The 12,596-nt window shown below is 41.2% G+C and overlaps 1 protein-coding gene across 2 annotated transcripts in view; it reads right to left on the bottom strand.

The window, feature by feature from the left end:
- The window catches only part of dennd5b (DENN/MADD domain containing 5B), a 46,701-nt gene that overhangs the window by 17,416 nt on the left and 16,689 nt on the right, over positions 1-12,596 (bottom strand). Inside the window, exons 2-4 of one of the 2 annotated variants that reach the window (XM_028400181.1) lie at positions 9,936-9,995; positions 5,762-5,871; positions 3,331-4,021 (exon numbers count right to left, since the gene is read on the bottom strand). In XM_028400181.1, the coding sequence (XP_028255982.1) occupies positions 3,331-4,021; positions 5,762-5,871; positions 9,936-9,995 (861 nt within the window). The remainder of the gene's footprint in view (positions 1-3,330; positions 4,022-5,761; positions 5,872-9,935; positions 9,996-12,596) is intronic. The other variant, XM_028400183.1, reaches the window with a different exon arrangement.

The raw sequence follows: 12,596 nt of genomic DNA, 5'->3' as shown, positions 1-12,596 counted from the left end.
TCCTCCGTTCCATCTACTTTCTCTGTGCCTTACTATCTTTCCATCTCAGTGTTTCATTTCGACAACAAAATGCTACATCCATGCCTCACAGAAAGAAGACAGGCCTCTGGTGAGCGTGGGTGTATTTTTAAGCCTCTATTTGCTTCATCTCTCAAGTCTAAACAGGTTCAAAGTTTCTCCCACACACTGACTTCTCTGTGGGAACTGCGTATTTTTTCATGTTACAGCAAATCCCACAAACACCAGCTCCAGGACAGGTTTAGCCACAATGTCGCAACTAGCTTCATTAACACTTGCTGTTCTCACAAAAACACCTCATAAATTTCACCCATCTCCTGGGGTATAATGAGAGGATGATGAGAAATCTAACTCTAACGTTTGTATTCACCTTTAGCTGAAGTGAGCTAAATTTTAGTTACAGACAGAAATTGCTACAAGTGCTCCTTTCAGAGGGATGGTTCATCACAAGTTCAAGCACCTATGACAGCAACAAGAGCATGCAACCATTAACAGAGACACAAATTTGATACAGCAAAGCACAGTGCTGCAGAAAGCCCAGCAGAGACAGAGCTCATGGATGCTGTGCGTTTCTGATGCCAATGTGTGCCTGAAAAACAGGCCGGGACACGCTGAGTCAGAGTGAAACTGTAACGGTTCATCAGGGACTGATAAAGACAGGCAGTGAGCAGGTCTGTGGTAAACAGCTAACATAATGTGATCTTCAATGTCACTGTGATAACGGTACCGAAACTGTCGAATATAAGAAAGAGAAAACCGAGTACTAGTTAACGACCTGAACACAACACTAAAATGAGAGAAAACAAGAAACAGCCAAGAAAATCTTGCAGACAAGATGGGAGATTTTGCAGAATTTCAGTCTAAGGTTCAGGAAAGCTATGGATACACACATGAGAACCTCTGCTATTGCATTTTTCAGGGGTTATCCTAAATTATTCTATGTTGTTATTGTCCTAAAAATATATTTTCCAAAATTCTCAAATTTGTGGCAAAAGATTCCTCTAGTGTAGTGGCTACTGGAGACTACCGGTAACTCCAAAAGTGAGTCATAGACCTTGTTAAATGATCCAACGTTACAGCATAAACAAACATGTTTATATTACTTACCTGTTTAAACTACATTAAGATTGACCTTGTGTCTATAGCCCCATTCACAAAGCCTGTTTGTCAGAGGCAGACTGGTGGAGTTGATTTTGTTGTGACACACACTTGTTTGTGCAGCTCTGGCAAGTCCTTCGTGTACGGACAGCGTTAGGCAGCATTAAACTAGCTTCAGTTTTAGTATGTGAAAGAGCAAAGATGAACAAAGGTGGAAAGAGAAGGTCCTCACTGTGGCTCTTTGTTTGAAAGGGGATACCAAATACTTTTGTTTAGGCAAAATGCACTGAAACTTAAAAAGGGCAAAACACAAAGTAAATATCGGATCATCGGATCTAAGGAGCCCAAACACCCTTTAAATTTCCCTAATTGTAAGAGGTATATATATATATATATATATAAATAAAGGGTAAGCATTTAGACACACTTTAGTTCCATCTGTGTATTTACTGGCTGCCAGCTCAGAGACACCTGCCAGGAATGGAAATGAGCTACACTGATTACCATATTATTACCATAATAAAATTTCCCACCCCCCATCGTACCCCATGACTGGAGGAGACAATTGCTTTTCATGGTCTCCCCCATATCTGTCAAAGCCCGTCAGTAGGACAGGTAGTGGTTGAAGGCGGTCAGACCATACCTCTATCTGTCAGCTTGTAATTGGTGGCTGATAGCTCAGCAATGTTTCATTATTATCCAGTGAATGCTGACCGTGTTCCCCCTGAACTGAGTCTGCCTCTAGCAAAACAAAGGCTCCATGCAGGGTGTTCTCCTACTCATTATAAAGAAATTAGGACATCTGGCCAGACATGTAAAAGCATGGGCTGACTGCCAGTAGTGAAACGAGGAATACTTAAATAAAGCTGGGTTATTTTTTATTTGAGTTATGATGTTTCCCTCCAGGAGTGGCTGCTTTGAAACTGAGAATAATTAATAAAACTCTGAGACCCATTTTTTGAGTTAATATCTATACAGACAAAACAAGCTGTAAACATTGTGCTGTGAAATTGCACATTTTAGCATGGAGGTCTGTAAGGATTGACTCCCTTGTGGATCCATGGATACATACTCTACCACTAATCACCATTTGATCCTTACCTTTAGACCCTATCTTATCAGTTTAAATCTCCTAATAAAGGAGAAATACACTGTAACAATGATTGTATTAGTCTTAGTAACAGCTGAGAGGTAAGGGGATCTAGCCGTCTCCTGCATCCTATTTAGAAAAGTATGATGACTATTGATGACTATAAAGGTTTTGCAACTGCATGCTCTCACTGTGAAACCCTTGCTTTATACAAGTGATTCCACACTCACTCCATAAACAAAACAAGTGTGCAGCAAATGCTGTGTAATAATTTCAGAAAAACTGTGGTGGAGGGGGTTCCTGAATTTAGAAGGAGCACTGGCATGCATGCTGCAGAATGAGTGCATGTTAACCATCATTATATGATTCACTCTGCACAGAAGACAAACAAACAAATGAAACTGAGAATGAGGTAGGACAGAGCAACGTAGAAGAGAGGGTGTAGATGCTCTCCATGTGGGGCTAATGTGTTCCAACACACACACCCCAGTGAATAATAGATGGAAATCTGATCACTTTGTCTCAGTCCGATAAGTAGCTAAATCTGCAGAGAGCCCGAGAGAAGCTTCACAATTGGAGACTGTTCTCTATTTTAACCAATCTGCCTGAATGCTGAATTACTATTACATGAAGTATTATAGGAACTTCTAATTTTATTTGAATGAAAATGTAGCATGTCATGCATGTCGGTGAAGCCTTCAGTCATCAGAACAAAGTTTTGTCCACACACAACAGCAGTGACCTTTATTCCCCGGTCACAAACTACAGTGCTGGCTAAAGTCAGCCATCATTTCTAAACGGCATTGTTTTCAGACCTCCATCAGTGAGTGCTGCAAGTCAAATGATGAAAAATAGAATGAAACCAAGCAGATTTAACCTGCAGGGGGTCCACAACATCTGAATTGATCCTTCACATGCACTCTTTTATGGATAAAAAGCAGAAATGATCATTTCTCATATTTTTTGGTTCCAGACACCCTGTTTTGAGCACAATGTTGTGTTAAGCAGCAAAGCACATTAAGGAGCAGGAGGCAGTGGCTCATTAATCTTTTTATCAGACCTCCTAATGTAACCAACAAAGCAGGCTAATTGCAATGTCCAGGCACAAAATTACTAGAACGTACCCTGTGAGTATAGTAGAATCTGCATCTCAAGCAGTGTGCAGGTGAACACTTGGACCAGGTTTTCCACTCCCAGCAGACTGAAGACCTCTGCCAGAGGGAAATCAGCCAATGGTAGCTCCCCGAGCCCAGGCCTTTGGCACACAATGGGCTCGTACATGCCATGGAACTTGAGTGAGCGTCCCGGAGCAGGCAGAGGTACCTCATACAGAATGTTGTAAACGTAACTCTCCAGCGGAAGAGGGGGTGCGGTGGCAGCTGTGACTGCCTTGTAGAGCTGGGAAAGGAAGCGCCGGCAGGCATGCATGAAGGGCATGGGTGTGATCAGACACAATGCCTTGGACACATAGAGGGTGTCCCGAGATGAGTCATAACCCCCTGCTGCACGTGATGAAGCTGAGGAGGATGAAGAAGTGGGTGAGTCAGCCTCGTCTAAACTGCTGACCAGAGAGTCCATGCTGGAGGAGGAGGATGACGAGGAGGAGGTGGGGTTGGCGGAAGCGTGCTCTGCATTGTGCATCTGATACAGGGTCTGCATGGCAGAGCAGATCTGCGGACTGGTCACCTCCTCATAGAAGGTGTGGACGAAGCCGTAGGTTCGAGAGCCATCCTCCTTGGTGATGATGAAGGAGTGGAACTGAGGATCACGTTGGTCCGCCTGTGTCCTGAATGATAGGCCTTTCGGCATACACAGCTGTGGAGAGTGGGAAAAAGGAGTCAGTCTAGCCGAAAGTCCATTTACATAAATATACTGCTCTTGTGTATTTTTTGATTTTATTTTCCTTGTTGTGCACATCTGGTTTTAACAACTGAACAACACACACAGTGGCCTACTGACCTGATTAGATTATGCATGATTCATGCGTCTTCCTGATCAGTACTGACAGATCACCCCCCCCCACACACACACACACACACACACACACTCCCATCCTGTATCTGACATTAGTCATCATCGCAAACACATTTTTTGTTTACCTTTGGCGTCTAAAAAACAATTGCCTGTCATGTGTTTCACCGCTCGCTCTCCAGTAAAAGGTAATGAAATCAACAGAAAATGCAAGAAGTCGCCTCTAAATGTCACTCAATACAGCGATGAAATTTGGCAAGCATTCTGTTGAATTAATGTGGACAGAATGAGCTGGTTCAGAATCATTGTAAGTGAAGGACAACAATGGTAAAGGAAAACATACATATGACTTGATGAAGCAGGAGTCACAAGTGACCTGATTTCACTGGCTTCCTGTTTGTGTTGTTCATGAGAGAAACAAATGAGGACAACAGGAGCGGAGCATGTGCACGTGGGTTATCGTTTACAGCCCGGAAAACTGCTTACTTAAAAGTAAAAAGCTGTTGTCAGCTGCAGCTGTATGTAGTCATGGTGGAAACATTACAGTAACATCTGACACAGATACACTTCTGCAGTGATCTCAATAAGTTTCAATAATAATCATTCAAGTTTAGACATCTACCAGTGTTGTGGTTCAAGACAACATTTTAACCAATCAGCATTCAGCCTATGTGTAGCATCACTACAGAGGGGTGTTAGTATGCCATCATGGTATATATTGTAATAATAATAATAATATCCCATATGTTCTCCAGTTCAGGCATCTCAATCTTAGCAGTGAGAATATTTCCTCATTAATAAGTAACTGCACAATTTCAAATTCAAATCTTCTCCCTAAATTAGAATTCTACAATTGTTGCGTTTTTAAAAATGACACTTGATGTAGTAGCTGAATGATCCAGAGCACCAGCATAGACTCTCCTGAGCAGATCACATTACTATCAGATCCCTGAGCCGAGTTTCACAGCCGAATGTGTGTGTGTGTGTGTTGGCACTCAAAAACAATCACCACAAGGGTTTTTCTGCAGCTACAGAAGTGTGATTACACTCCCCCTCCTCCTCCTCATTTCTCACCTCCTCGCAGGGGGAGGATCAGATGCTGGGATGAGGTCATTCCAAAGAAGAGGAGGAGGTGTGATAAGGTGAAAATATAGAGCTGCGGAGGTTAGCAGTCGTAGAAAAATAGGGAGAGCCGATGGTGTTATTTTAGTCGTCACCCTCAAGACCTCAAGACCTCACAACCACACCGGTGTCAGATTTCAAGTGCATAATGGTCCGTTTCCATGTCTTTGTAAGGCAAGACGAATGGCTAAATTATTCAGCAGTGCTGACGCCAGGGCAGGTGGAAAAATAGGTGGTGACCTTCCACACAGACCATACTGTACATCTACATGGGGGATTCTTCTTGTCAAGGTCACTGCTCTGATAGTTTAGCAACTTCAGCACAGTCTCTCGCAAAAAAATAGAACTTTCAATATTTTCAGTGTCTTTTATGACACTAAAAACAAAGAGTCTTATCTCTAAGTTATATAATCCACTTGGTCTCATGCCCTGATTTCAACAAACATTTTTGTCTACACATACCATATTGACAGCATCCTGGTCAAAAGGGTTCCAATCCACATTCTCCGGGTAGCGTGCCAAAACTTTGGACTTGAATGTCCTCTTCAAGGGACTCTGCTCAAAGTTTTCACCTGCACAGAGAAGAAGAGTGAGAGATACAAAGACACAAAGGTGCAGTTCCCAGAGTATCCACTTGGGGCAGCCACTTTTTTTCTGAACATGTTACTGATATGTATGCTGCCATTGTTGTAGGTGCTGTTTCACTTTGAATTTAAATTATTTTTTGTGTAAAATAGGAAGCCTGTCATAACTTTGGGAACTATGATACTGCACTTACATATATTTTTGTATATTTAAAGAAAAAAGGACACCATTTAGCAACCTCCTGCTGTTTCATCCTGCTACGTGTATGCGTGTGAGACAGTTGTCTTTGTAGCATAGCTAGGACAAGCTGTGTCTAATACTGGACAGCTACACAGCTAGTCATATGACAGCTGCTCAGGACTCAACAACTGTCCACCTATTCCGCATAGTACAGATATGGTAAACAGTGACACCATTGCTCTAAGTAATAAAAGCGTATAGTGCTGCTGTGTTCATTCTCTGGATCACGGTGTCAGCAATATGCTTTGTATGGAAATTGGAATCATCTCCAGAGAAATTGTTTGGAGAAAAAAATCGTGTTTCACATAGCTGTGAGGTGACAGCAGAGGTGGCAGAGGAGCTGGGGGAGAAGCAGATATAGAAAGATATGGAAGCTGGGTTTAGAGATAAATGAGTCAGGAGGTTCCAAAGGCCCAAACATTCTCCCTGATGAACAACGGATAGTGTGCCAATACAGAGGTCAATTTGCAACTCTATAATGGCTCTCTGTGGGTTATTAAATCTCACCAATAATCTACACACCATTTCATTGCCTTTCAGCAGCCAAATCTTCAGTTACGCTGCAAAGGTGGAGACAAAACCTCATTGATTTCAGATAAGTGAATGGGCTCTGTAATTGGGAGTAGTGGTCTATTGACTGTGGACAGTTAGGGCCTTCTATATGATTACAGTAAGGTCAGAAGGTGGCTGAAGAAGAGCACAGGACAGAGGATGGCCACACTGATTGTGCAATCACTGATCATACCACTGGATCCATTTTTTTAGTTTTGCAAAATGATTGCAATTTCACTTTCTGATGGTTAATTGATCAACTTTCTTTGGAGAAGAAAGACATAAAATAAGGTAGAAGATACCCCTCAAAAAAATCAGTGTAAATACAGTGTAAATGCTACTGCCAGCAGGAATACAACAGTGTGACTTGCTAATTGAGCGGTATGCCATCTATTATGCCTATTGATGGAATACACTGGATGTTTGATGGGAATTGTTGAAAGAAAATCAATGTTGGAACACCTATAAAGTTCTATAGTTCTGTATAGGTGCACTCAGGGTTTCATCAGAATCAGAAATACTTTATTAAATCCAGGGGGGAATTGCTTTCATATGTGTGGGAGTGAAACAGAGAAAGAGAGACAGAGGGTGAAAGGCGACACCAGATGAATAATAAAAAGGCCAGCTGACATTTAAGGCGACACAGGGACCAAAGCACAACAAAACCATGTTGCACCACCACAACATGTAGTCTGGCTTTAGTTAGAACAATACAACAATGTAACTGGTGACGTTGGTTATGAATTAATGCATATTTAGACTACACACACACTCCACATGTCCTTCTGTGTGTCAGGGAAGAGAAGACAGCTACAGCAACCAAAATAGGATTAAAAGGTTAAAGCAGGTGTTGCTTTCAGGTACAAAAAGCCAAATGGCCTCCATGGCCTTGGGTACGGTTAATTTAAAAGGACAGCCTGCTTTCTACTGTCTCACACATGCACACCATGACTTCACGGCTTGGCAGTGTACCCCAAGTGGTCCAGTGCTTTGTGTCTTCTCATGGGTTAAGCCCCCTAAGGACCTTAACCATGACAAACAGAAGATGACAGGGAGAAGAAGAAGAAAAACAAACAATAACATGTTGGTGGAGTAAAAGAACGTCATTGGGGGTTTGGATGAGGAGAGGACCCATGGTAAAAAAAAATATACAGCTACAACCAGGGAGGACAACAGGGACTGATTTGAATAACAAGCCCAAGAGAAAGTTGACCCACATACTGTACAATGAAGACAGGAAATGAGAGAGAGAGAGAGAGTGAGAGGGGAAGGGAGAGGCTAAGAGGATGAAATGGATTGAAGAGTGTAATCCATATAGAGGTGGTGGAGGTAGACTGATCCACAGGGATCTATGAAGCATTCGAGTTATGCCAGCCTTACACAAACACACACCAACAGTGATGTCTCGATCACATCTATAGATTAATATTGTGTCATCTGTTACTGGATCATAACACACTGCTCAAATAATTAAATTGTCCAATCATGGCTTCTTGGCATAAAGTGCTTGCTGTTTATCCAGTCATTGATTTTGCAAAGCTGATACCTGATCTTCTGTAAAGGTAATGATCATAGCTGCTTTGTTGTTATCAGTGTAGAACTCCTTTAGGTACAGTAACTCATCAGTACTTGGACTTGTTATTTTCCTGGTTTATTTAGTTTTTGCCTTTTGTATCCTGTTTGATTTAGAAAGTCTGCTTCACTTGTGTATCTATGTGTTTACTCCTGTGTTTCCACCATGGTGATTGCTTACCCCGCACTAAAGTGTTTCACCTGTGTCTTGTTTTCCCTGATGTATTTAAGTAGCCCTTTGTCCTCCAGTCTCTTTGCCTTCTGTTTTTTCTTGGTTGGTTTTCAGTTGTATTTTTACTCTTCGTTTGTACTTTGTTTTTCTCAGTTCATGTGTCCTGCTTTTTTTTTTAAATCTTTGAATCTCAGCTTTTTGTTAAAACATTTTACCTTGTCTCCTTTTGAACAATAAAACACAACCGAACAAACTGACACTAACAAAGGGGAGCACGAGACTTGGGGACACACCACATGATTTTTTTCCCCAGATTTTACCAATGATTCCCTGTTGAGCAAAGTCTGCACTAGTTGGGGACAGTCGTTATGTATAGTCGGCACCAATATCTGTTAGCGTGTGAGGGGATGAAGACGTCAATCTGCAAGTGTGCGAGGGGAACGGACCCCAGTCGCAAACATGTTTGAATGCAGTCTGGTAGTGTGAACTGATCAGCGACCAAACTGCAAACATGTGTTGCCAACCACCAATAAAAAAGAGAGGGTGAGACACGGGAAATAGTGTCAGAAGAGGACAGCAAGTAGCAGGAATATCAAAGCAATGATCGACTCCTCCACTACTTGATGGTATCTGTTTTTAATTCTTGATGAATTTTTGTGCAGATAACAGCGCAGCAGACGACTGTTGTCAGTGTTTTTTTTACTCTCTTCTTCTTCGAGTTTGTCAGCTAATGGCAAACAACAAATTTCCACATTACTGCCACCAACTCACAAGAGTTCAGCTGGCTTTATTTGGTTTGACAAATCATGTACTGTGTAACCCCCCGGTCAAGCAATCACAATGGCGGAAAACTCAGGAGGAAGTAAAAAACACAGGGATACACAAAGGAAACCAGAATTTTATGGACCATGACAATACTAACATGTTATGCATATGTGTTTACTGACTCATTAAATTCAAAGTGCAAACTCCACCATCAAAGAGAGCAACAAACTACTTCGTAGCACAAAATATATTAGCCTGCTTCTGCAGGAGCACTTAGTCATTTTTTTAATATATATTCTTAATTGTAACAACAACAACAGCCCTTTTGCTTCAGGTAGGAAAATAATTACTGTTGCACAACAAATGGAATCAGATACACAATGGGTGTACCAAAGTATTTCTTATCCTATAGTTTACTAATTATTTGATGAGCTAATTAGTAGAATATGTGATTGCTAACATAATGAGTAGCTGCTGGGTAAACTATTAATCCTAGTGTTTATGAACTTTGAATAAGACCTTGAGGGGTGGATCATGTTAGAACCACTCACCCCAACCATGAAAGTCTATCGTGTTGAACCTATCTTGATGAGATCATCAAAATTCTTTTCTGATCATTCAGAGTCCTACAGTGCATCATATATGTGAAGATAACAAGACAGATGTCAATGAGGGACCAGGTGAAAAAGGACAGAGCAGGCTTGCAGGCAGACAATGTGAAATACAGCAGTACAGAGGACAGTGTTTTACCTGTGGCTGCAGCATCTGGATCCCTGCCTTGGCGGTCTGCTTCAAGCCATTGGTACAAAGCTATGGACGAGCCACATGCAGAAAAACATGGAGCGAAAAAACAAAACAAACAGTGCAATGTCAAAACAGAAAAGCAAATTAATAAATGCATGAGAATGAATCAAGCATGAACATGATCTAGCATCAATATCACAAAAGAGCATGGCATTTAAGATGTAGGCTTCAAATGGAAGTATTAGCACTCAGAATCAGCACTTTTTACTCATAAGTTATATTTTAGTAGGCACTGAAAAGCACCAATTAGAGGGCAAGTAAGGAGGTTAGAGTATGGATCTCAAATGGACACACATGAATACCGCATCATTGTCCACAAAGTGGCACATTTTGGTCATTTAGGGAGTGAAAAGTGCCATTTCAGAGGTGCAAACTTAGTGAAAATGTTAGGATGCACATCTCTTATAGTGAAGCTGTAGATGAAGTTGTAGCTTGTAGTTTAGGGTTAGCGAGCAACACTCTGTGGGAGTCAAACCAAGCAGCAGTTGCACAGATCTGCAGATCTGATTTCTAAGATTTCCGTGCAGCATGGTAAATGACACAAAACACATTTTGAAAAAGAAAAGCTCACATTGAATAAGATGTGTGTGAGATACTGTGATATTTAGCCCTGATATGGGCCTTGTATTTTCCATTAAAGCAGTAGGAGATTTTGAAAACTCAGTGAGAGTCAGCCAGATTTTGAAAGTAAACACACACCACTTTCTCTCGGAGCTCACCCAGAAGCCACGCCTCCCAATCACATGGACACGCATTACCTGAAGACGAGCTGCGATCTGTGACTTCGCCCATCATGCACGTACCGGAAGAGAGCAGCCAACCAGCCAACTCTCCGTGCAGGGCCGCCTCGCAAGATTGGCTGATGTTTTAAAGCGAAACTGCCAAACTAATCGGTACTATCGGATTGTAAAGAGAAGTTACACTAATTTAACAAAAAGCGCATCAGAATGAAATCTCCTACCCTACCTTTAACAAAGTAATACCTTTTCTGTATATCCTCTGTGTGGTGAAAGCCCCTTCCCCTATCTGTTGTACTTTTTCAAGCCCAAGACTGCAAATGTTATAGTATAACCAAGCTGCCCCAAACCTTCAGTAGTGTAGGACTATGACCCTCAGAGAACCACATAACCATGTTTACTGTAAACATGCCTACTATAATATATACAGTAGATCATACCAGAAGAAAACAAGCTAATCGTTAATGAACTGACTGTGTGAGCATGCAGACAGTAGGCTAATCCCTGTGAGATAATCTCTGCTCTTGTGATCAGTCACCAGGCCAGATTAGCAACATTATTCAACTCACTCACACACACACACAATTTCCTGTGATGAGAATAACTCTGAAGAACAAAATCCATGATGCATAGGGCAGGTATTTTTGTTTCACTTGGATGCTGACACCACAGAGCTTGCAGCTGCACCTGGGACAGAACTGAAAGTCTCTCCAGTCATTATGTGAAAATGAGGTATAACTGGGCGAGTCAGAAGTTAGACAAAACTGTTTTCTGTGGGACAGGAAACCCTCATACAGTGCTGCTGACTTTATCTGTGTATTACATCACTTCAGTGTGCCTGCTCAGTCCTATCAGCTGTAGCGCAGTTCCCTTTCCCACTTTCACAGATACACACTCACACTACATAAATGTATGAAGACTACACACTTTGGACTAAATGTTTTACATGTCCTTGTGCACAAGAGTGATTTTAATGATCAGAAAAACCATGAAATCAATGGGTGGCAGTATTAGGCTGACTAGATACTGGTCTGCACTTTCAATAACAGATTCATTACTGATACTGCTATAATGCCATTAACAACTAAATGCACTGGTTCCCCACTTAATAATGGTGACAAGGTTTTAAATCCATGTGACTTCTTTCAGCTGGTTACTGAGACAAAAGCACCTCACCTGCAATGATGGGGCAATGAAGTGGAACAGATAGCAACACATTGCAAGAAATCAAAGTATAAGATAACAAGAAAGAAGCTTTATCTCAGATAACTATACTGCAAACAGAGGTAACTATGTTAGTGAGTCAGTGTTAATTCCAAACCACACAGTCCTCTGTCATTGTTCAAACTACTTCTTCACACTTTGTATCCACCAGACAATAACTAGACAGTATGAAACTAAATATAAGACAGTCAGGCTTCATATCGATAATATCAGAATCAGAAATACTTTATAAATCCCAGGGGAAGTTGCTTACATTCAAGGTGCTCCATGCATACTCAGAAACAGGTTAGGTTAACAGGTTATATAAAATAAGGTAAAATAGCAAGAATAAAAATAAAAACTAAATTCTAAACAATAATGAATATTCTAAATAGGAATGCACCCATTCATAATTAGGACAGTGGGTTAATATTTTCTATGTGAATGCCAGATTTTGTTGTATTCCATGTCAGGTCTGGATCTATAACCTTTCTAATGACACCACAAATTTAAGCACGGTTTAAACCCATTTGATAAAAACAAAATAAAAAAAACACACATCTATTCTATTCTACCCTAGAGTCAGACAGAGGAATCTAGAAACTAGGTACTTTTAGTGATATAATCAAAGCTGGGCAATAATAAAAAGGAGAGGTGCTCCAGCCCT

The sequence above is a fragment of the Parambassis ranga genome, chromosome 2 (assembly GCF_900634625.1).
Source record: "Parambassis ranga chromosome 2, fParRan2.1, whole genome shotgun sequence".
NCBI lineage: Eukaryota > Metazoa > Chordata > Actinopteri > Ambassidae > Parambassis > Parambassis ranga.
This window is presented reverse-complemented; position numbering and strand designations above follow the sequence as displayed.